This window comes from Periplaneta americana, chromosome 12, assembly GCF_040183065.1.
Source record: "Periplaneta americana isolate PAMFEO1 chromosome 12, P.americana_PAMFEO1_priV1, whole genome shotgun sequence".
Lineage (NCBI taxonomy): Eukaryota > Metazoa > Arthropoda > Insecta > Blattodea > Blattidae > Periplaneta > Periplaneta americana.
In genome coordinates, this window is record NC_091128.1 from 16,565,267 (window position 1) to 16,590,881 (window position 25,615).

At 35.5% G+C, this 25,615-nt stretch overlaps 1 protein-coding gene and 1 long non-coding RNA gene across 5 annotated transcripts in view; one reads left to right on the top strand and one right to left on the bottom strand.

Annotated features, from left to right (window-relative positions):
- The window catches only part of LOC138710195 (DNA mismatch repair protein Mlh1-like), a 74,159-nt gene that overhangs the window by 18,634 nt on the left and 29,910 nt on the right, over positions 1-25,615 (top strand). Inside the window, exons 4-5 of one of the 2 annotated variants that reach the window (XM_069840842.1) lie at positions 1,740-1,949; positions 9,655-14,387. In XM_069840842.1, the coding sequence (XP_069696943.1) occupies positions 1,740-1,949; positions 9,655-9,737 (293 nt within the window). In that variant the 3' untranslated portion in view covers positions 9,738-14,387. Of the gene's footprint in view, positions 1-1,739; positions 1,950-9,654; positions 15,049-19,864; positions 25,475-25,615 lie in introns of those variants that run through there. The other variant, XR_011335150.1, reaches the window with a different exon arrangement.
- On the bottom strand, positions 444-14,911 carry LOC138710196 (uncharacterized). Of its 3 annotated transcripts, XR_011335152.1 has the most exons (3): positions 14,821-14,884; positions 14,604-14,746; positions 444-985 (listed from the first exon to the last, which is right to left on the bottom strand). It is a non-coding gene; the product is annotated as an uncharacterized lncRNA (long non-coding RNA). The 3 variants fall into 3 exon arrangements; XR_011335153.1 differs by lacking the exon at positions 14,604-14,746 and having other exon boundaries at positions 14,821-14,911; XR_011335151.1 differs by lacking the exon at positions 14,821-14,884 and having other exon boundaries at positions 14,604-14,810.

Genomic DNA, 25,615 nt, shown 5'->3' on the forward strand with positions numbered 1-25,615 from the left:
CACCCCCCTATAGCTTTGCAGCTTACCAAGTAGTACAGCTGTCAACAGAGTTTTCCTATTAATTATTATAAGTTAATTCAAGTCTCATATGTCCAGCTTCCTCCAAATACAAACTCAGAAAATTAGTTTATGCCAACTAATACATCTCCTCTGGTTGCATTATTTTTATTATAAATATAACTATAAATAAAATAAATCTGTGATGCAACAACCCATGGAGGGCCAAGGCTTATGGTGAATCAGCTGGACTGCTGGCCTCATGCCCACATGCCACAGTAAAGGTGAATAGTCATCCAACCAGTACGGGTGTGACAGCAGAATGATGATCCCCCAGCCATTATAGCTGAATTTAACTGCATAAATATAACTAGAACCAAATAATGTATTTGAAATACGAGGGGCATCCAGAAAGTAAGTTTCCCTATTTAAAAAAAAACACACACTTTCAGGAAAACATTTATTGGCAACAGGTACAGCAATGTTTCAGCTATTTTTCAACATAGCCACCATCAGAATTGAGACACTTGTCGTATTACTCTGTGAAAAGATTTATTAAATCTACATACTTAGACTTCAACAAACAAAATTTAATAACTCAATCCCAAGGGAAAAAATGGAACTCTCTGGGGGGGGGGGGGGAGAGGGAGGGCGGGAGGGGGGAGAGAGAGAGAGATTTTTTTTATAAGGAACTATATTAAACATGCTCCATTACAGTTTGTAATACTACACGTTCTGGTTTACATCAATATTGCATGGCGAGAGAGAGACAGAGGGGGGTAGATTTTTTTTTCAACCATGTTGTGTTATTAGTTATTCTGCAACAAGGTTCACGTTACGTTACATGCGTTGTGATAAATGTCATCAAGGCAAGCCGACGTTGCTGATAGTTTGTGCAGCTCTCTACTCCTCGCCAAGCAAGTTCCTTGCTGCACTAAAGTTGTCCCTGTGGATGCATCTTGATTGAGACTGCAGCTGTCTCATGGGGCTGCAAAACAGAACAGAAATAAGCTTCTAAAGGACTGCAGTGTTTAAAGAAGTTAAAAGCAATCTCCTCTCCCACATTCGTCTTTAGACTTTGGCTCAGTCATCCAGATTCGTCAGACATAATGAGTAGTTGACTACCTGTCTGCTCTGAAGATGGAACCTTATGTAGTTCTGAAATGGAAATGTCAAGTTCCAGGACACGGTGAATACCCAAGTGCCTAATTCTGACCTCCTCTCCCATTGTAAGTGAATTAAATTTGGATTTACACTTAAATTGTAGTATTTATGTAAAGTACAGCATTCTCAATAGCTACAGCATTAATTTTCCATTCAGGAATTTTCAGATTTAAATTTTACCAAGTCCAAGAGAAATTGGTTGGTGGCTTATTTTTTGTGCTGAGTACTAAACAGTGAATTTGTAATTTGTGGTCTCTTTCTCCAGAATTGTTATCATGCAGTATGTGAAGACATTTTGTTTTCAAGTTGAGAACAGAGTAATAGAGATTAATTTATGAACGAAAAACTTTTTTTTTTGTACATACAGTAAATAGCTTTTTTTGGTACATAAAGTAAATATATTGCGTGAGTCAACTGCTTTATTTCTTCATCACATGATAGTCACATTAAAAATTTTTGCCACCTAAAAGTCTGTTGCCTTTAGCTGAGATGGAACTCCTATTTATTTTCTCTATTGCTGCAGCATCAGTAATGAATGCACAAATTGTAACAAATTGATGTTTATAACATGTTGGCAGCATTGAAGAAGTCCTTTGAGCAGATGTACGTCCCACAAGAACGTCAGCCATTCATATACATGAGTCTGGAGTTGGACCCTAGGAATGTGGATGTGAATGTCCACCCAGCCAAACATGAAGTGCACTTTCTACACGAAGATTCCGTTATTGATAAAGTGAGAAGTGCAGTGGAGTCCAAGCTGTTGGGGTGCAAGGAAATTCTATGCACAGGTAAGTCATGGAAAGCAGTAAACTGTAGCACAAAGAGAAAATTACGTGCACGGATAAGTGACCTAGAACAGTGGATTGTAATACAAATGAATGCTATACAAAGTTCAGTTATCAGGCGCCGTTGATTGCAATACAGTACATCAAAGCTTTCCACAGAGATAAGTAGTCAGGAATAGTTGACTGTAACATATTGAGAAAGTTCCGCACATGGCTAAGTGATCAGGAACAGTGAACTGTGGTGTAATCAAATAAATACTTGAATTCCTGATTGTAAAAACACTCTAAGTCATATTTTGGTTGAAAATAAGTGAGCATTGTAATGACTACCTCACACATAGATACATCAGTCTGAGCAGAAAAACAACCGAAGTGACAGTTAATACTGTCAAGCAAAAGGCATCACTATTCATCTGAAGTGCAGGATTCCAGTTGTTTTTGCAATAAACAGGAAACAGTTGGCATTACTGCTCTTTATGCCGGGTACAGTACTATACACGTCCAGCTGCATGTGTGTTCACTGGTGTTTATAGCCAGAAAAGAACAAAACATTCTTTGCAATGTAGAAGAAATGTTGAAAAGGCCAGAATTCATGGTGGAGAACATATTAATGACAGCGGTAAGAATGTCCCTAAAAAGTGACTAGTGAAGACTGCAAATGCCAGAAAGAGTGTTTTAACCCGACAACATGGTATTTAAAAGTCCCTGCACTAAGCGCTAAAGTGGTATTTAAATGCTCTAGTAGAATGGAATTTACATTACTTCACTCCTTTATTTCAGTTTTCGAAATGGTTAAACATAATATAACCATATGACAGTAAAAAACATACTCTCTGCAATACAATTGAAAAAACCACGTATTCACATCTGAAATAGTTATGAACTATGGCCGGTTTTGTGCAGTTATGCATGATATGTACACGTGTACTCATATATAAAATCACTTCAGAACACACCTAGAGAGCTGCGTATATGCGTGTGGCAAATAGGTCTGAGGGATTAAAAAAATGGTCAATATGACAATTGAATGCCTAATATTGCTAGCAAGGATCAGCAAGACTGGTTCTTACAAGGTATATGTGCCAGTGATATAAAACGACACGGGACGAGCAATGAGAAGAAACCTAACAGAGTGAAATCTTTCAAGTATTACATCAGGTTGGAAGTACAAAAATTGAGGTATGCAGAAAAGCCTTCTTTATTATTTGAAGAGTGGAAATGGTAAAAGTTCTAAGTGCCATTCAGAAAATTTCACAGGAGACAATAAAAACTTCTCAATTTCTGAACTTAATGTTTTGTGTTCAAAATAGACACATGTTTGTACAGGATACATGTTAGTATAAGACTTAAATACACTTTCTTGATAATTGGAATGTAGTATAAAATATAAAAAAATGAAACTTATAGAATATTCTAATATTCATAGTGTTTATTTTATTTTTTAGTAGGTTATTTTACAACGCTTTATCAACAGCTGAGGTTATTTAGTGTCTGAATGAGATGAAGATGATAATGCCGGTGAAATGAGTCCGGGGTCCAGCACCGAAAGTTACCCAGCATTTGCTCATGTTGGGTTGAGGGAAAACCCCGGGAAAAAACCTCAACCAGGTAACTTGTCCCGACCGGGAATCGAACCCGGGCCACCTGGTTTCGTGGCCAGACATGCTAACCGTTACTTCACAGGTGTGGACATTCATAGTGTTCCAAATGCCATGTTTTGTAGATAGGTATTGCAACATGTACATCACAAAGGGGTGATAATGTAAGGTCATGTAGACTAAAAAAAAGTCTTATTATAGTTCCAGGATTACTGTTCCAATACTCAGTTTCTGCAAAGTTCTTCAAAATAAAGAATTTTTGCATAGTCTGGTGGAAACGATATCATGTTTTTCAGATCTGCTATTTTAGCAGCTGGTAACATAGGTTGTGGGAGTACATGCAGGAAAGTGTCTCTTATCTTAGTAGGACGTTTTCCTGTCCTCATAATGTTCATCACCTTCCACTTTAGGTTTCTGTGAGTTTTCTTGGTAACTATTTGGTTACATGAATCATATTTAATTTTGAGATCTCACATTTTGAGGTCGTAATGACAGAATCTGCAGCATATTTTAGGTCAGATTCAATCTCCATGACATTGAAGATGTCGAGCAGTTTCCACAACATGATGCAAATCTCTTGGAATGCATGCCTTGCAGACTCAATAAGACCAAAATCACGATCACAGGTCAAGGGCAGGTCTTTCACTGCAAGCCCAGCATTTTCCAGTCTTTCCTATTTTCTGCCTTCCTCTTTGTCTCCACATATGATCCATATATCTTAATGTTGTCTATCATCTGATATCTTCTTCTGTCCTGAACTCTTCTTCCATTCACCATCCCTTCCAGTGCATCCTTCAATAGGCAGTTTCTTCTCAACCAGTGACCCAGCCAATTCCTTTTCCTCTTTCTGATCAGTTTCAGCATCATTCTTTCTTCTTGCAGTCTTTCCAACACAGCTTCGTTTCTTACTCTGTCCATTTCACACACTCCATCCTTCTCCATATCCACATTTCAAATGCTTCTATTCGTTTCGTTGAAATGTCCATGTTTCTGTCATGATGTACCAAAAACATAATAAGGAAAGTCATTACGCGATTTTTGTTTTGACCTGCGCAATTATCAGACTAAATGGCTAATTTCCTCTTGTTCAAATACCCTCCTTCATTTATTAATTTCAGTAAGCACGATGCAACTTCGCGAGAGCCAATGCTCTCATCCCACATACACATAACACGATCATGAGAATCTGCAACATGTAAGCCTAATTCATAACAGTTGAGCTTCTGCTATAAAACATGTTACTGTGGGTAAGGCTTGGAACTAGTAACACTTGCTGACGATCAGCTGACATTACTGTGGTAAACGTGCATCATAACAGTCTCAAGTACTCCCTTACATTTAGTATGGCACTGATTCAATATGAAAAACTTATTACCAAGAAACAATTGGCATTCAAACAGTCCTCTCTGTAGATTGAAAACTCAAAAAAGTTTCATATCCATTGTTCAAGAATTAAAACAGAAAATCAATATCCCGAATTTAAAAAAAAACTTACAAATTAAACCAAACTCTTTAACACTATTAAATGTAGGATATAATCTAAATTTAACAGAAGAAATACTGAAATCAGAAGTAAACACTGAAATACTGAAACAATTGTCTTTAGAGACAATTAATATTAGGTACCCTCCACAAAACTGGCTTCATTTATACACCGACGGATCCTTGATCTCCAGAGAACAAGGTGCCGGTGCAGGTGTTATGTGCTGTCTCTTCTCACTTTATAGATCTCTTGGATGTGGAACAACAAGTTTTGATGGTGAAATCATTGCAATAAGTGAATGTCTCAGTAATCTTCTATGCCACATCAATAAATTTAGGAATGTAGTTATATTGTCAGACTCCAAAGCAACTATTCTATCAATCATCTCTAAACACACACCTTCATCTCAAACAGCAGAAATAACTAAAATGCTCTCTCAATTGATATCACTCAATAAAAGAATTGTATTCCAATGGATACCATCCCATTGTGGAATCCTGGGAAACGAGAATGCGGATGCTTTAGCAAAGAAGGGCAGCACTGCTACTTACAGACCTGTTACTAAATCTACGTATTACTCTGTGAAGAGATTTATTAAATCTACATACTTAGACTTCAACAAACAAAATTTGATAACTCAATCCCAAGGGAAAAAATGGAACTCTCTGCATCAAAATCCACAGTTAATTCCCGATTTACCACGAAAATCGTCTGTAGCTGCATTTAGATTGGCAACAGGCCATGATTGTTTGGCCAAACACCTGCATAGAATTGGAATATATCAGTCCCCTAACTGTGCAACTCAAACCAAGAAATGGATTCGGAACACCTCAAAATCTGTGCTTCAGTGGCTGGTCATGATAATATCTTTGAAAAATATTGGAGTGCAAGAGGTCAAATGACTTTATTGTCAAGCGCCTGGCATTAGAAAACAACAAACAACAACATTTTGTATGGTGTAAGTCTCGATACCTTTTCACATCACGGGACTGAGTCTGTTTTGACTGAAGAAATTTCACAAGGAAATCCATCACATGTTTTGCACGTATCAGTTCTTAGCCAATGAAATGAAGCATTTGGAAACTCCTTATTGAAAACTTTATCATAGAACTTATATAACTAACCACACTTCCTGGATACTTTTCTTTAAATGCCTGATGCATGCTCTTGATATTCAAATCCATGCTCGGCTCGACAAATGCTTTCAACCATTTCAGAAAGCCTGGTACTCTGATCCAACTGCTGTATTGAGTGTCAAATACGCTTCCTTCTGGTGTGTCTTTGTCAATTGTGAAGCCATTCATTTCCCTAGCATTGATGCAAAGCATCATTGTGATGTTTCTGCCACATTTACCAAACTTGCTTCTTGCCTTTAAGAGCCAAGACTTTCAAGTTACTTGAATACACTGAACTTACACCAGTTTCGTCGCAGTTGAAAATTCCGCTTGGAGGGAACGAATATTTTCCCATTAGTTCCTCTAGTTCGGCAAAAAAAGCATTCACTTGTTCCCTGTTAAAGCCTGGAGCTCTCTGCAGGCTTGTTAATTGAGCACAACACAAAGAAAATTCGGAATACTGCTTGATAAATCCACCATAAAACTTGTTTCCCACTCTCTGCTTTGTTCTGTTGAATTGGTGTGGCAATTTTTTAAGTGCTCAGCAAGATCGTAGACTGGAGTAAGAAGTCCGATTATGTTCAGAATAGGAAACAATTGTCCAGTTGTTTAAGATATTTTCCAATTCATTGTCGAATGTTCTTTAAAGGATTTATTTTAAGTCATTCTCCCCTCTTAAGGGCACAAACCCCAAACACGGTCTTGCTCTGCTGCTTCTCTCCCCACCAGTACTCTACTGACAGTCATTTTTTTCCCTTTTTAGATGCTGTCATCTTGAAAGCAAATGATGGCATTATTTTATGTGCCATAATAATTATTTTTCTGTTTGGTACTGGAAACATTGGTAGTGTCCAGTATTGGACCATGTGTAATTTAGAATAAAATGCAAAAAATTAAAATCTAAATGCTTTTGTCTAGTAAAATTTACGTCTCTTTCAGCTGTCTATCCCAGCAACGAATGCTAGTTTTGTGCAGTGGTTATTTGTTAAACACAGACAGTGCTCACAACACACATGGGTTGCCATCCACAATGCACATTGCACTTTTGTTTGAACATCCATTTTCTATACAGTCATTAAGATGGAATGGGTATTATTGCTGCATGTCGTGGCTAGACTATAGAATACAAATAACCAAACTGTTCTAGCATTAGTGACCATTCCGAGTTGAGCTGGAGAAAAAACAAGCACTGATCAGTAGAGGGGGGGAAAAAGGAGTGGCATGTGATTTGATTGTTAATTTGTTTTAATGTCATTACATTCCTTTCCTTACACCTTAATATAACACTGCATAACAAATTTTAACTTTTTTTTTGTGCTGGGCATGTGATACATGTTTTCTCTATAATTTGAGGCTCCTGAATAAGAATACTGACTTACTTACTTACAAATGGCTTTTAAGGAACCCAAAGGTTCATTGCCGCCCTCACATAAGCCCGCCAGCGGTCCCTATCCTGTGCAAGATTAATCCAGTCTCTATTATCATACCCCACCTCCCTCAAATCCATTTTAATATTATCCTCCCATCTACGTCTCGGCCTCCCTAAAGGTCTTTTTCCCTCCGGTCTCCCAACTAACACTCTATATGCATTTCTGGATTCGCCCATACGTGCTACATGCCTTGCCCATCTCAAACGTCTGGATTTTAAGTTCCTAATTATGTCAGGTGAAGAATACAATGCGTGCAGTTCTGTGTTGTGTAACTTTCTCCATTCTGCTGTAACTTCATCCCTCTTAGCCCCAAATATTTTCCTAAGCACCTTATTCTCAAACACCCTTAACCTATGTTCCTCTCTCAGAGTGAGAGTCCAAGTTTCACAACCATATAGAAGAACCGGTAATATAACTGTTTTATAAATTCTAACTTTCAGATTTTTGGACAGCAGACTGGATGATAACCTGAATAAGAATATGACAATAAAAACAGTTGTTGGTTACGGTTTTCGAGAAATTTTCGAATTATATCTATTCAAAATAGTGCTTTATATAATGACACTAAGGTCAAATATTCACTGTTCAGAAGATTACAGCTTTCTTTTTCTGCATTTTCTTTCATACTGGGCATCAGGTAAATCACGAGATAAAGTTCAACAATAGTCTGCAAGCATATTGGTACTCTACTGTCCTTGGTATCTTTTTTTCCATAGTTGAAATTTCTTGATGAAAGCGCTCACCATACTCATCACTGAAATTGTCACAATTCTTGGGGGGGAAAAGTCAAGATGGAAGTGAATTTTCAGGCACATGTTCCAACCCATAATTTCATACGCCAACAGTAAATTTTGCACTAGTTCTTTATAGTTCTCACTTCTGCGGTTACCAAGAAAATTTCATACAACCTCCTTGAATGCAGTCCAGACAGCTCTCTCTTTTCCTTCCAACAAAGATTCAGTGTGATTGTCCCTCATTATTTCTCTAATTTGTGGTCCATTGAAAACTCCCTCTTTTACTTTCGAGTCACTAATAGCAGGAAATTTTTCCTGAATATGTTTAAATGCTTCATTTTATGATTCATCCCTTTAACAACATTCTTTATTAACCCTAACTTAATGTGTGAAGAGGTTAAAATTACGGTATTTTACTTTGAGGTAGAAGGGGTTGATGTGTAATATTTTTCTTCCCTGGCTCTAGTTATCGTCGTTTTATTTTATAATGTTTATCTTGAGCCCAACTGTCCCATTCGCACAGAAAGCAGTAACATTTTTGTGTAGCCTAATTGAATTCCAAGAAGCAATATTACAATCTTCAAACCCGCACATATAAACCATTCGTAATTTGAATATTATCATTAAAGCACACTTTAAACAAATACACGTCTTGCACAGAATACTAACACCACGGAAATCTCCTGGTAAACTGAAGCTATTTCATATAGCAAGTCTGTTTCTCCCCCTCCAAATGGAACCAAAAAGGGCAATAAAACAATTTCCACTTTTAGAAGTCATTTTGACAAGGTGGTCTATTGCAAAATATAAATTACAGTAATGTCATTACAGCTCACAGTGAAAGAAATGCACATCTCAAGTAAAATCAGGTAAAGACAAGCGAATTCATACTGTGAACCTGTTTCACTCCCTCCAAATAGATTCGTAAAGGGCAATAAAATAATTTCCATTTCTACAAGTGCTTCTAACATGTTTTCACATAATGGGTCGTCACATTTGTAGAACAAAGTAGTTTCAGACGAAATACGGTGATTTTTTAAATAGAATGCATATAAAATGAATTATATTGTCATCTCGAAAACCTGAACGGATGGAACATTTTCTGTGTTATTTTTTTAATTCGGGAGGTCGAAATTAGTAAGAATTTGTTAGTTTTATGTCTGGTGCAAAATGGCTGTTGACCAGTGTAATTTGATATCAGCAAAGAAAGTATTCTTACACCAAAAACGCATGGTAAATTAACTGCAATAGTTTCGTACGGAAATGTTGTCTATTTCAGTATAATTTCATTGTAACGATGTATTGTACTGAAGTACAAAAGGATGACTAAGAGGATTTTTTTTTTCAGTTGGTCATGACTTCCTGCAACATTATGGCATGATTTTAAGCTACTTACTAGTGTCCTGGAGTTACTCCGTCTTCTGTTTTTAGTACACCTAAGAAACTTGGTAACCCCGCCATGACTTTAAGGACACAGTGTGTATTGGAAAGTTATAAGAAGCAATTGATGTATTGTTGACAGATTTTCCTGCCTCTTAGACTACAGTCCCACTATAATAACCAAACATCGGAAGTTATGCAAAACCGAAACACTACATGCTAATTAGGTAAAGTTATGTGAAGTGTTCCGTCTCTTCTCAGTAGCTCAGACATCTGCGAGTAATGCGGAGAAGAGTGGATTCGAGCCTGATCGGAGTGATTATTATTTCCTGAATAACTCGAAAGTGGAGTTTTACTGGGTCATGGGACCGATGTTTCAGTTTGTTTAAGAGAAAGTGAAATAATTACTGCCCAAATCCTATTAGTTATTATTAGGCTTTACATAGAAAAAAAAAAAAATCGAACCATTACTTAGAAGATATTTTGTCTTCTTAAAAAAAGTAAAAAACAAAACAAAAAAAAAAAGACAGTTATGAAAAATAGTTCTTTAAACATAATTTTAACGTTATTCCTATTGTAAACTAATCTGACCAGCAGAAGTTAGTTTGCGTCTATTCGTACTTGCTAATAACACTGGTCGACAAGGTTTTCTTCACAAGAAATCTGATTAGTGATTCTAGTGCAGTTTTTCATACTGAATTCAGATATGTAGTCAGAACTTTTCCATCAGGCACAGTTTTTTTGTGACAGCTACTTTTTAAAATCGGATTTTAGTGTTTTCTTTGACCTGTCATAGGAACCGTTACCTCATATGTAGCGATTTTATCCAAGCTGTATTTAAGGAAATGATTTGTAATATTATGCTGAAGCACCATAAAACAATCCTGTGCAGGTTCATTCATGTTTGGACATGCTCAGACCTGTTCATCTGGCATTGTGATGTGTCGGTATCGAGCTGGCCGTGAGTTGGTTCAGTAGTGAAATAGTTCCTTCCTTTCTTTTCGGAAGTGTATTGTGTATGTAATGCTTAGTGTTGTTCATCATGCCAAGAAAGTGTGTAAATCATGTAGACAGTTTCTGCTATATTTGTGGTGAGCTGACCTTCAAGTCTCAGAGGCGACGTTTGACCCCACTTGTAAAGAAGTGTTATCAACTTTACTTTGGCTGTCAGGCTGGTGATTTTGATAAGAGCTGGGCCCCAAATACATGCTGTGTTTCATGTGTTAGATTGCTGACTGGGTACACATCGTATGCCATTTGCAATTCCTATGATTTGGAGGGAACCGAGGGATCATTTAAGTGATTGTTATTTCTGTTTGACAAATATTACAGGAATCACATCTAAAACAAAACTTACAGTTAAGTATCCTAATTTGAAATCTGCAATAAGACCTGTCTTACACAATGAACAGTTCCCTGTACCAGTATATGCCGATATGACCTTAGGTAATAACTCTGATTCTGACCTAACTGAAACTGAAAATGCTTCAGATGAAAATCAAAATGATCCTACATTTGAAGCCAATACCTGTTCATCAGAACCATACTTTCCCAATCAGAAAGACCTTAATGACCTGATTCGGGATTTAAATCTGTCTAAACAGCAAGCTGAAGATTTAGCTTCCAGACTCAAAGGGTGGAATCTACTCCAAAAAGACGTAAGAATATGTAGTTATCGTGGCCGCCATAGTGATTTCAAGGACTGCTTCTCTGAAGAAAATGGTATTGTGTTCTGTAATGATATTTGTTCAGTTATGGAAACTCTTGGGCTTCAACACCGGCCAGATGAGTGGCGACTATTCATAGATTCGTCTAAAGTTGGTTTGAAGGCTGTGCTGCTACATATTGGCAATGAACTTCCATCAATACCTGTAGCGCATGCCGCTGATATGAAAGAGACATATCAAAATATGAAAGTAATTCTAGAGAAAATAGCCTACAATATGGAAAATATGAATGGTATATCTGTGGTGAATTAAAGGTCATTGCTTTATTGCTTGGTTTGCAACTTTGGTTCACCAAATTTTGCTGTTTTTTGTGCCTCTGGGACAGCAGAGATAGGAAGTCTCACTATGTTACAAAATCATGGCCTAAACGTGAATCTCATATCCCTGGCCACAAAAATGTGTCATATGTCCCTTTAGTGAATCCTGAAAAAATATTGTTACCTCCATTGCATATTAAGTTAGGAGTAATGAAAAATTTTGACAAAGCTATGGATAAACAGTCTGATGGATTCTTGTACTTGAAATCGAAATTCCCCAAAGTCAGTGATGCTAAACTGAAAGAAGGAATTTTTATAGGACCACAAATCCGGTCATTAATGGGTGATGATCATTTCGAAGGACTGTTAAATCTGCTGGAGAAAGCAGCGTGGCAGTCTTTCAAAAGTTTATGTTTCAATTTTCTTGGAAACCATAAAGCAGAAAACTATCGTGACATAGTGACTGATCTTCTGCATTCTTATAAAGCTATGGGATGCAATATGTCTTTAAAAATTCATTTCTTGGACTCTCACTTGAACTTCTTCCCCGAAAATCTTGGAGCTGTCAGCGATGAGCACGGTGAGCGTTTTCATCAGCAAATTTCTACTATGGAAAAGAGGTACCAAGGCAAGTGGAGTTCCAATATGCTGGCTGACTACTGTTGGACCAAGAAGAGAGACGTTCCAGATGCAAAATATGCCCGAAAATCACTATCTACCACTTGCTAGGTAAGTCAGAATGAGTAGTTATAATGTTGAGTTAGATAGCTAGTTACAGATTTTTTTAGAATATCATAAAAATTCAAATGAATATCACAAAAAACTCCTGCCCGATGGGGGAAAAACTGAAATTATATTTGAATTCAGCACGAAATATTCTTCTAGAAAATGTTATTTTACTTCTTGTGAAAGAAAAAAAGTTCATTTTTGTCGACTAGTGTAATGTTTCCACTTCGTCTCTCAGGTTTCTTGTTGCTCTCCTGAAACTATTCCCTAGGACGCTCCTCTGCTGGACCAGGTGTCAGTTTTCAGGACAAGACACTGGTGATTCACAAGGTCTGATTGCATTTAACATATTTTTCAGGAAAGCTACAGTACAATTCAACCATTAACTGTTTATAGCTAAAATTTCCCTAACACTGAGATTACTTTCATTCCATTTATTTGAAACACTCTGTATAAAGTGTCATTACTATTGCTTACAATTACACAATGTCATCACTACCTCTTTTCCTCATACGTGACCAAGAACTTGGTCTATCTTTCACAAAAATCACTTTGTTCTCGTCAGATATGTAATAGCTCCTTCTATGTAATCTGTGGCCTTTTACCGGAAAAAGAGTACATATATATATATATATATATATATATATATATATATATATATTTTCGACAGGGGCGAAAAGCTAGAACTGAATTTTCTACCACTAACTTTATGTAAGGTCAAGCGTAAAGGCCCATTCACAATGAAAATTAAACATAACCGTAACATAAACAAAGAAGTTTGCGCCCAGGCTACCAAGTGGGATCATTCACAATGATTCACATAAGCATTGACATAAACATTACCGTAAGACGTTAACATGAAAGTTTGCAAACTCCAAACTTTCATGCTTATGCTTACGTGATTTGCAAACAGAACACAATCGTGAAGCGCTGAAGTATACGACAGAATATGAGGAAATGGCGTCGTTGTTATGTTTCCATGGTTACCAAGTATGTTTGCTGTTATGTTTATGTTCCCATCGTGAATGATGGTATGACTTCTTGATTTTACCGTAACGTTTATATTCTAAAGTTAACGCTTACGTTATGTTTAATTTTCATTGTGAATGAGCCTTAATAGTAACCCAAACAAACTGGGCAGTAATAAAATTTTATTATTCCACGTTGTTCAAGAAAAAAATTACTCGCATGAGGCTCGAACTTGCTCTCATCCATATGACAGACAGCATTTGAGGTATTGAGACGAACGGCCACGCTTCTGAAACTGAAACACCATTGACTTCTGTGGCATACTACAATAACTGCAAGAAACATAATGCGTATGTACAAATTGCAAGGCATGTAATAGGCTATCTCATATTAAGTACCAGTTATGTATTTTTTGAATGTAGATAATTCTAAATCTACAACATAGGCGAATACTAATTGAAAATGTTTTGTTTTGAAACAATGTGCAATCGCAATATTCTTAGTTTTAGGGTGCTGTGCAGTTATTAAGTAATACAGATATTTTGTATGGGCATGTATTTGCCAAATAATGTATATATTAGTATTGTAATATTTGGTAGGTTGGCTTTGCCTAGGTTACAATGAACTTGAAGTGCATGTTTTAAAATCTTGTCAAATCGTTAGCAATTTGAAATAGTTTTGTTCAATATTGATCAAACTTTAAGAAGTTTTCTTCTATTGTATTGAATTGGAAGAAAAATTTGGTCGTACACAAGCAGCTTAAACCTTATTTTTATTATTTTCATTTTGTATGATTCTCCGATAAGCAAGTTGTGATACAATAATATTAAATTGGGCTAACCGTCTATACTTATCTAGTTTATTTTGGATTAAACATTAACGTTTTCGGCACTTATGTGCCATTTTCAAATGTATGGAATTGCCTTATTACATGATCAAATAGATACACCTTATGTGTGTGAAATATATGGTATGTAACCTTGATGATCTACCATCGTTTACAAGATAATATATAAATTGAATTAAAAACACTTACTAATAATTAAAATCTATACTAATTTACATCTACAATAAAAGTCCCATTGTTTTATGTAACAATATGGTTATCTTGAAGTTATCACATGCAGTTCCTATATTTATTAAAATGTTTTTGAGTTACACTGTGTTGCACGTATTAAAATGTTAAAATTCTGTTTGTTATATATTAACACACCAAGGATTCATGTTGTTTCACTTACGCAAGTCGAAGCACTGTACCATGATGAAATGTTGCGTAATATCAGTTACATTGATGCTTGTTATTGTGTTCCTTCGGTTTGCCAAGGTTGGATGTTACAAATTCATCATTGTCACCATACGATTTTCAGTTAAGCCTTTTACACTGCGAACATAAAATGTTGTTACGTATGTGAATATACTGGAGTTTAAATGCATTCATTGAAAATATTAACTTACATTGGTTGGACGTGTTGTGTCACTGCCATCGTGATCTAATACAGGCCGTAAGGCAGACCACGTGACTCGCTTAACAGCTGATCGCGAAAGGCGGTCTTTCAACCATATGAATTAGTTGCAATGCATGAAGAATAACATATATTTCTCTGAAATGCAGTGTAATTGCGTCAGTAAAATTTTAAACAGTGATTGTGAGACACTTGAGACACAATTTACTTGCAATTTAAGGTATAATATTATTTTTGGTGTGAAAATTACGTTGTTGCAGGCAAAGTTCGTATGTGTAATACCTGCCTTTATTTCGATTAAATATTGCGCCCTTATGTGGTCAAGTGAAATTTTGGTCTTATAACAGTAGGCTAAATATGTGTAATAATATATACGTGAAAGTGAAACACTGACTGGCATGTAAAGTAAGTTGTGATTAGGCCGAAGTGCAGCGATACCGATGTTACTCTTGTCTAATCCATTATTGTTAGTTTAACGTATTTGTCTTATTAAATTTAAATTATTGCGCCCTTTTTATTTGTGAATAACCTACATTATACGAGTAAATAATACGACGTTTGATAATATACACAATTTGAACTAAAAACGAGATACATATAGTATATTACGAAAAATTATACCCTATAGTTTTCATTACTGTTACAGTATCTAGAATTGTAATTAGTTGAAATAAAGCACTCATGCTTCATTACGAAATTCTTGCACATTCATTTATGCACGTTTCAACAATTTTCAGTTGCATCGCACGCATATTTTAATGTGTTGAAGTTATAGGTTATGTTTATTCTATCAGTACTTGCCTTATTTCCATATTCGGAATTATGCATTATAATTAAGCATAACGCTACGTATAACTTATAAATGCAATTTGTCTACACTTCAGTTGTATTTATTCGTTTCAGACGGTACTCCAGTCTGAAGTCTGATTAGTTTAATATGTTACTAGGGCTAAACTAGCGCTGAGGTAGTTCCCTTCGTATTCATACATCTTGCATATACAAATTCGGTTCGTTCAGGATTTTAATATGCCTTGCTTATAGGATCAAATGCATCTCCACAAAAAATAAATTCAACTGTTTTCAGTTCATAAATTACCGGAACTATACCTCAGCGCTACTAAGTAATATAACGTATGTACATTTCATAGGAGGGACTGTGGTGAATTTTCTACCTATAAGTAAGGACGGTAACCGTGTTCTGAAGTTTATCCTAAAAATATATTCTTCTTTATTAAATCTCAAAACCGTTTTCGTTCTCAACTTACGCCTAAAATGTTGACGCAGATAGGTTATGTTAACATGGTAAATTCTCTAAAAATAACACAGTTTTATTTATTGTTCCTGCCACATTATGCAACACATAAATGGAACTTATGCACATATTACATTGGATAAAAATTTAATTGTATTATTTATTTGTTCCCTACTATGCTGGGTTGTAATGAATTATATTGATCTAACCTACCAGATTAACACACAACTGTACATACACTATTTTCATAGGAGGAACTGTGGTAAATTTTATACCTACAAGTAAGGAAGGTAGATGTGCTAAATTAAAATCACAATAAAAAGAATTCTTCTTTATTAAATCTCTAAATAGCTTCCATTCCAAACTTAAAATGTTGATGCAACCAGGTTATGTTACCATGTAAAACTCCGTTCATATTAAAATAACACAGTTTTGTAATTATTTCTGCAACATATTATGCAATAAGAAGTGTGAAGGGGTCTTATACACACATTACACTAAATAAAATTGAGCGCCGACACGCATTAAAGTAATATATTTCACTCAGCTCCGTATACTCAAATAGAAAAGCCCGACTCATCGAGTGACGTCACACGACCTGCATTACGGCCTGGTCTAGATCACGATGGCAGTGCCTGTTACGATCTCACAGTTGAATTTTCAATCCAGCGCTTCTTTGGACGACCGAGAGATCTCTTCCCGTTTGGACGATAGTGGAGCATGACTTTCAGGTGTCTATCTCTACGCATGTGATGCAGATGATTTATCCAGTTGTTCTGATAATGTTTTACGTGATTAATTATAGGTTCTACTTATAATTCTTCCATTACATCTTCATTGCGTTTGTGATCCCATTTCGTATATCCCGCTGTATATCTCATAAATTTCATTTCATTAGCCGTTATTCTGCTTTCGTCTTTCTTCCTCAATGTCCATGCCTCACTGCCGTAACAAAGTACAGGTGTCGCCAAGGTCTTGTAAAGGCGAATTCGAGTATGCCTTTATACTAGGGAAGGTTTCATAATGGTGTTAATTATTCCCATTGTTTTGGTGTATTTAGAAATTTTCTGTGAAATGTCTACTTCATCTAAAAAAGATAATGTGTATCCGAGATATGTAAAATAATTTATCCTTTCTAATAGTTTTGAATCTAAACATATTTTGCTAGGCATAGGGTATTTTCCGCAGAAGGCCATAATTTTAGTTTTTTCTTTATTGATTTTCATATCATATTTAATTCCAATTTTGTTAAAATTAAAAATTGAACGTTGTAATTCATCTTCTGAGGATGCCACCAGAGCTAAATCGTCTGCAAAAAGTAATGAATCTAGTTGTAAATGTCTAGTGAGTTGTATATATCCATGGGGCAAATATTTCCATTCTCTAATTGTTTGATTCATATATATATATATATATATATATATATATATATACATAATAAATAGCAACGGTGAAAGGCCGCAGCCTTGTCTTACTCCTGTATGAATTTCGGTCCAATGCGATAATTTATTGTCACACCTTACTGCAATTAGATTTGTTTTATAGATATTATATATGTTTGCTATAAGTTGTTGTGGAACATGGTGTGTGGCTAATACATTTAATAATTTATTTCTGTTCACCCTATCAAATGCCTTTTCCAAAATAATGAAAGCAATATGTGTTTCTAAGTTGAATTCCCGGTGCTATTTTAAAACAGATATATCTCGCCATAATGGTAATGCAGAATTATTGCACGGAAATATTAGGTCTATGTACAGTACTTCGGTACATCATAATAATATCAGTCCTATCAAAATTTTGCATAGAATAAAACTTATCAGAAATCGTTTTTAAAGAAACTTTTGTTATGTAACATTTTTCATAAAAATCAATAATAAGCGAGATATTTCGATTTATTTAATTTATTCTTATAACCCCCCTTTTAAATAGACTATTTTGAATTATATATAGCCTAAAATCTAAGTTACAACGAACTTAATTTATTTTCCAATTTTCATATAAATCGGTTCAGCTATTATCGCATGAAAAGGTAACAAACATACAGACAGACAGACAGACAGACAGACATAGAAACAAAAATTTCAAAATAGCGATTTTCGGTTTCAGGGCGGTTAATTGTACATGTTAACACCAATTATTTTTGGAAAATAGAAAATTACCAGAAAAATTTTCGCTACAGATTTATTATTAGTATAGATTATGTAAAATACAATGAATAATAATAGTAATAATAATACATTATCTATTATTATTATTATTATTATTATTATTATTATTATTATTATTATTATGTCATAAACGTTGTGTAGTAAAAGTGATATAAAAGTCCTGACCTAAAGAATCAAGAAAACTTAGATTATGCTAACATGACAAAAAACACAGACTGAAATGTTTAATTGAAGTTACTAATGCACATGATATCGACAATTACATATCAGTTTGTGCCTGTAGCTATCTATATCTTTAAACAGTTTCCATTTGAATGAGCAGTGAACTTAAATAGAATAAAATTACACCATATATTATGCCACATGCATAAACAACGTTATAGCCTACAATTTACAAAGACATTTTTTCTTCTCTACTTGCTTTCATGTACTTCATCTGTATTACAGCTATTGGCATGTTGAAACCACGTTTCAATATCAACATAATTAAAAACTGAACCATTAACTATAATTACAATAAAATTACACGCCTACATTAAAAATGTACATAAACTGAAACAATATATTATGAGCAGCCCATTTGCAAAACGTGTTGCGTCTATCCTAGGCCAGTCGTGCTTTTTCATCCCTAGCTCTTACTTTAAAGTATATTCATGATTGTTCGATATATATGAACTACAGAAATGCTATATAGTGACTGTACCATTAAGGCGCCTATAATGCAGCTAAGGGGTGGTCAGAAATACGGAGAAAGTCGAACTGTTACTATTATATGCTCACAGATCTCACGTACTGTACGACGACAGACGTAAAATAATCTAACCCTGAAAACAGCTAATCCAATTAATAGGAATCATACTGCTTTGCTTGTTGCGCAGGATAAAGAGGACAACAATCTGCATTTCGGAAATGGCGTTCGAAGAACATCCCATCTTGGTTGGGGCAACCTACCGATTTTCCCACCACAACTGTCACAGAACTTGTTCAATCCTATATCGTGTACTCAGAGTAATTAGGTTTTCTGCATCAGTTTTTCTCCAAATTTATCTATTCAACCATTTAATTAGTTCAATAAAAAACAGTAGGGGAGGGTCGGGTAAGTTGGCGACCTTAAGCTTTCTTGTTTTTTTTTGCTTGCTTTTAATTTATCCCTAAGCGGTGTATTTATTACAATATGATTACTTGATTTATTGTTTTTAAAAATGCATTCTTAAAAATTTCTTAAAAATGAAAAATTTTCAGTTTTACCTCCTTTTGTCCATGCTTGTGTCTTTCGTCAACTTACCCACCCGTGAGGGTATGTTGACTTCAAATTGCTGGTAAGACGACGAAATAATAGTTTTATTTAAGAATGAAATGACATTTTATTGAAGCCTACTTATTATCACAAAATCACAAATATGAGACTTTTCCTTTGCTGCCCTCTTATCCAAGCCTGTACATTGGGCATGTGCCCACTATTGGCCTAGTGAGCATTGATACAGTACTATAGTTATGTCTTGCCAAACTCTTCACAAATGATGCATAGTCGAGATCACTGTCTGCATATCCTATTTCAATTGAACAGTTAGAAGAGGAGCCGGAACATTGTTCAGTTCATTTTTTTTTTTCAGATCTTCTGGATTAAATGCTAGTTCACGTTTAGCCCCTGGGTGCACCACCAAGATATGCTGCCTGCATTCTTACCTCAGGGTAAATGAAAAAGGGAGGTATAAACTGTCACACTTAACACAACAAGCAACGCTAACATTTGTTCCTCTCTCAGCAGATGGCATTTTTATAACTAGTACTGTCGGTGTCTTTGTGGAAACAGTTCAACATCCCGTCTCATCAACATTGTGTATCTGATGGGATATAAATTTTATTTCTCTATAAATTGAAACATTCATCTACATTCACTTTATTAAATGCAGTCAGTCCAGCAGCCAGTCTTGGACCTTTCCATGAAATTCTGAATAAAATCTTTCCCTGCCTGTTTCCTCTCCTTGTTGAATCTGTGTGGTATCTTCTTCGATTCAGCATAGTCATATACAAGTCGAGCAAAATCAGACTGAAAGCTCTTTTATCCACTTCTATAACATATTCTTATAATTCTTGTAATTGGTCATCTTTAAATAAGTTCTTATATCTGCCTGCTTTTTGCAGTAGATCCTGACACAATATCAGAGGTAACCACAGGAATGTTTAAATAATTAATATAATTCAAATATATAGCGAAGCATACCCTACTTACAACTTCTGCATAATTTTTCACACAGCGATGTAAAGTAACTTCAGGTACAGCTGTCAAAAAAAAAAGTGGCCGCACTCGTGAACAGCGAATATTTTCAAAGTCCACTTCGAGTCGCGGCGATGTTACACGATGCATGTGCTTGTACAAGCAGTTCCGGAACTATGAAAGTGTTCCATATCTGCTCCTCGTAGACCAGCGGTAGAGTGCTTGTTTAATGATTCAAAGGTTCTGGGTTCGGGCCTTCTTCAAGTTTTCATTTTATTTTTTAATCGTTCTTTAGCGATGTAAATGATATTCAAATTATCATTTATATCCAGTTATCATTCTTGATGGATATCACGTTATTTATATTTTGTTATTGTTCTTTACAGATATGAATAAAATTCAAGTCATCATTTGTATTCTGTTATCGTTTTATAACGATATAAATAATAATAATAATTATTATTGTGTCTCCAATGGGGGTTAGCCCTATTTTACATATGTATGTTAGGGCTATAGTTTTATACACAAATAAGATAAGCATAAAGAGAAATGGAAAAGAAAATTAAATTAGCTTACGCGATGTAAACAAAACATAAACAATCCGTAAATTAGGCATTGCGATTGCAAAACAAATATCAGTTATCAATTTGAAACATACAAAAACATTAACAACACACATACGTAACACTTCTATAACACAAATATGCAGCTTTCCGTACCATACATCATAAATTAATACACAATAGTCACACAAACACAATCAAACTATAATTACGACATTGCGACGACATCAATCAACCCATAACTGACTCACATACATAACAAATCAAGCATCCGTTGCAACACATACACTTCAATATAGTAACCACACTTTTAAAAGTTACAAATTTGGCTCCAAGAAGAATAAATAGGACACTGTTACTAATTACTATTCTTCTACAATTTCTTAAATACATCTGAAATAAATCTGTGAAATTCCGATATGAATAATATTCACGTTTTTTATATTGTTATCGTTCTTTAGCGATATAAATAATATTCAAGTTATCATTTATATTGTTTTCCTTCATTAGCACTATAAAATAATATTCAAGTTATTTATATTGTTATTGTTTTGGAATTTAATAAGATGCGAAAGAGATAGTGGTGTGCGGAAAGCAACGGGATGTTCCCGCATTTAGGCCTATCCTTCCCAAGAAAACCTGCAAACATGAACAAAGGAAGCTTTTAATAGAAGAAGAAGGATCTTCTGCGGACCTCTGGAAAAAGAACTAAGGAAGAGACTAGTGAAGTGCTTTGTATGGAGTGTGGCATTGTATGGGGAAGGAACATGGACATTACGACGAAATGAAGAGAAACGAATTGAAGCATTTGAAATGTGGATGTGAAGAAGAACGGTGCGTGTGAAGTGGACAGATAGAATAAGAAATAAAATTGTGTTTGAAAAAGTGAGTGAAGAAAGAATGATGCTGAAACTGATTAGAAAGATAAAAAGTAATTGGTTGGGTCTCTGGTTGGAAAGAATAATAGACGACATTAGGATATGTGGATCATATGCGGAGACTAAGAGGAAGGCAGAAAATAGGAAAGACTGGAGATTGCTGGGTTTGCAATGAAAGACCTGCCCATGGACAGAACACTTATGTATGTATGTTCAGAATGCCTGGAATATCGTGTCTAAAAACAGTCGCTATTTGCAAATACTAGTCAATTCCATGCCCACTCGACTGCAAGATGATCGAGATAAGAGGAAGATAGACTAAATATTGAATTGTGGCTTTTTGTTTTGTTTTTTGAACGCTTAATTGTTCGAAAGTTTTAAGGCCGACGCCAGTAAATTTGTTTTGTTTGTGCCACGAAAGATATTTTTATTGAGAATAAAATCTTTTTTCTTTCCATTTGTAGCCACAATATCATAATTATAAAGTCATGGCATAATATATTAATGAACCTGATGTTAATTACTAAAATAATCGTAAAAGAGAAAGGAGCCATTATGTATAGTTTGTCTCTCTCAAAAACAGAACAAAAAAGAACATAAAAGGCACGAGGTTGTAGTCGAATGCAGGACATCAGGAATAAGAGGCCTGAACGCTACCATTATGCTATCGATAACACACAGAATACTTCAATTATAACTGTAGATATCAGGCAACGTGGTCCAACAACATGTAACATCGTCTGTCTCCGAATTGTAGCGAAGATACCCGAAGGGAACTTTGTTTCAGGAGAGCGGCCACTTTTTCTTTTGACAGCTGTACATAGAACTTCTCGGCGGCAGCATTAACAGGGACTCCATTTCTTACTGCCTGCATTGTTCCCTTCATTGAATTTTTGCTCCATCTTTTCTGCCCTGTCTTCCGAACATACATTTTTCCCATTTCTATACTCTGCAATTCGAATTAGATTACGGTATATCAAAATAAGAAAGGAACTAGGTATAGAAACTTAAAAAATAGAGTGGCGGGTAAGATGACGAAATCGTCATTTTACCCCCTGTATCATTCGTCATCTTAACCGAAGACGCCATTTTTTAGTTGACATTAAATGTATATGAGAGTTTATAAAATATTTTAAATTAATCTTCATTAGGAAATCATTAAAAGTATGTCTTTAGACGGAAATAAATTGAGTTAAGTTAAACGTTCAAAGAGACTTACACGAAACTTATTTTATAACTCTGAAAAATAGTAGCGAAATGCGTTTCTGGTTGCAAGCTTCTGTTCTCATCAAAACCAGATGGTCAAACAGGTTCCATTCAACAGCAATACCTTCAGAGGCACTGTAAGGAAGTAACACTATGGAACAAGTGGTACTGTCTGTGAAAACTTCGGAAAAATTAAGTATTCGTCATCTTAACCTCCTCGTCAACTTACCCTACCCTCCCCTACGCATGGCAACACTTCCATTCAATGTGTTATCTGGTCAACATGATTTTCGTCTTACAAGTACCGAGAGTTGTAATTAATGCAGTTTTTTTATCGTGTTTTCAAATATGTATTGGGAATTTTTTTCATCACCCACAGTTTATATTTCAACTTCAATTTCGTAAAATAAGCGTTTTTTTCGTCAAATTGTCCATTGTCAAATAACAGCTCATAGAGTATTATAAATATGACGGAACCAATGGTACCGTTGCTACTGTTGTACAGGTTCAGACATACAGAGACATGTACAGACCTCCGCCTGCTGAATACACATCCACAGACATCCACAGACATTCACAAACCTGAACTAGTGCAGCACGCATTCATCAGAACGATGTCTGTTGTGAGATAGCAGTGAACCAGTAAACACGTCATTGTGAGTGCTTTGTGTGTCTGAATTATTGGGTATTACATATTTACAAATGTATTTCTTTTAATTAGTCGTTAGTTACAAAATGCCTAGAATTTGTTTAAATCACCCTAACGACTTTTGTTATATATGTGGTGAAGTTATGCTCAAGTCCCAAAGGCGAAATCTTACTCCATTAGTGAAAAAGTGTTATGAACTTTATTTTGGGTGTAAAGTGGGGGACCAAACCAGGGCCTGGGTCCCAGATATCTGTTGTTTATCGTGTTCTAGGCTTCTCACTGCATGGAAGAATGGCACACGTCACATGCCATTTGCTATCCCTATGATTTGGACGGAACCCAAAGATCACTCCTCTGACTCTTATTTCTGCTTAACAAACATTAAAGGGATTACGTAAAAATCAAAACACACAGTGGTGTACTCTAACTTGCGCAAAGAATTGCCCATACCAAAGCCTCCAGAACATGTGACATTAGATGAAGAGAGCTCAGATTCTGATGAAAGTAAAGAAGAACAAGAAGCAGAGTTTGGCGATACAACTTTTGAACAAAGCTGTTCATCTGAGCCTCATTTATTGACTCAAGAAGATCTTAACGATCTCATACGAGATTTAAAGTTATCCAAAACATGCTTGCTTCCCGGGTAAAAGGTGGAATCTTTTCAGAAGAATACAAAGATGTGCATGTATCGTAATCGTCATTCTCAATTTAAAGACTATATTTCCGAAGAAAATTACTTAGTGTATTGTAATGACATTTCTTCCCTTATGGAGACATTTGGTATTGAACATAACCCAACAGAATGGCATTTGTTCATTGATTCCTCTAAAGTTAGTTTAAAAGCTGTGCTTCTGAATAATGGTAATAAATTCCCAACAATACCTGCTAGTATGAAAGAAACGCAATTATGAAAACTTTAAATATATATTGGAAAAGCTTCAATATTCAGTGTATGAATGGAATATTTGTGGTGATTTGAACGTAACTGCACTTATTCTTGGTTTTGCAGCTTGGTTACATTAAGTACTGTTCTTTTGTGTGTCACTGGGATAGTAGGGACAGAAAAACCATTACATGAGAAAAGAATGGCCTAAACGCGAATCATTCATTCCTGGACAGAAAAATGTGAAACATGACGCACTGTGTAATCCTAAAAATGTGTATCTACCTCCGTTACATATCAAACTAGGATTAATGAAGAATTTCGTCAAAGCCATGGACAATACTCTAGTTTCATGTACTTAAAACAGAAGTTTCCTAAAATTAGTAAAGCAAAAATTAAAGAAGGAATATTTATGGGTCCACAAATACGATCACTAATGCGTGATGAAAAGTTTGAGGAACTATTGAATCCACTGGAGAAATTGGCTTGGCAGGCATTCAAAAAAGTTACTCACAGTTTTTTGGGAAATCGAAAGGCGGAAAATTACCGTGATATTGTCAACGATCTTATAACATCTTATAAACATTTGGGTTGTAATATGTCCTTAATAGTACACTTCCTGCACTCACACCTGGATTTCTTCGCGGAAAATCTTGGTGCAGTGAGCGATGAGCACGGGGAACACTTTCATCAGGAGATTTCAGCTATGGAAAAGAGATATCGAGGCAAATGGAATCCTAATACGCTGGCCGATTATTGTTGGACCATCAGGAGGGATGCTCCACAGGCGAAATATGGCAGAAAATCGTCATTTCTTACTTTCTAGGTGAGTCAGAATCTTTGAATATTGTGCAGTTAAGAATGTAGAAAATATTAAAGCGTTTCAAATTGTAAACGCCTTTTCTCGAAAACCTTGCATGATGGAAAAAAAACCGATATCATATTTGAATTCGGGAGAAAGAATACT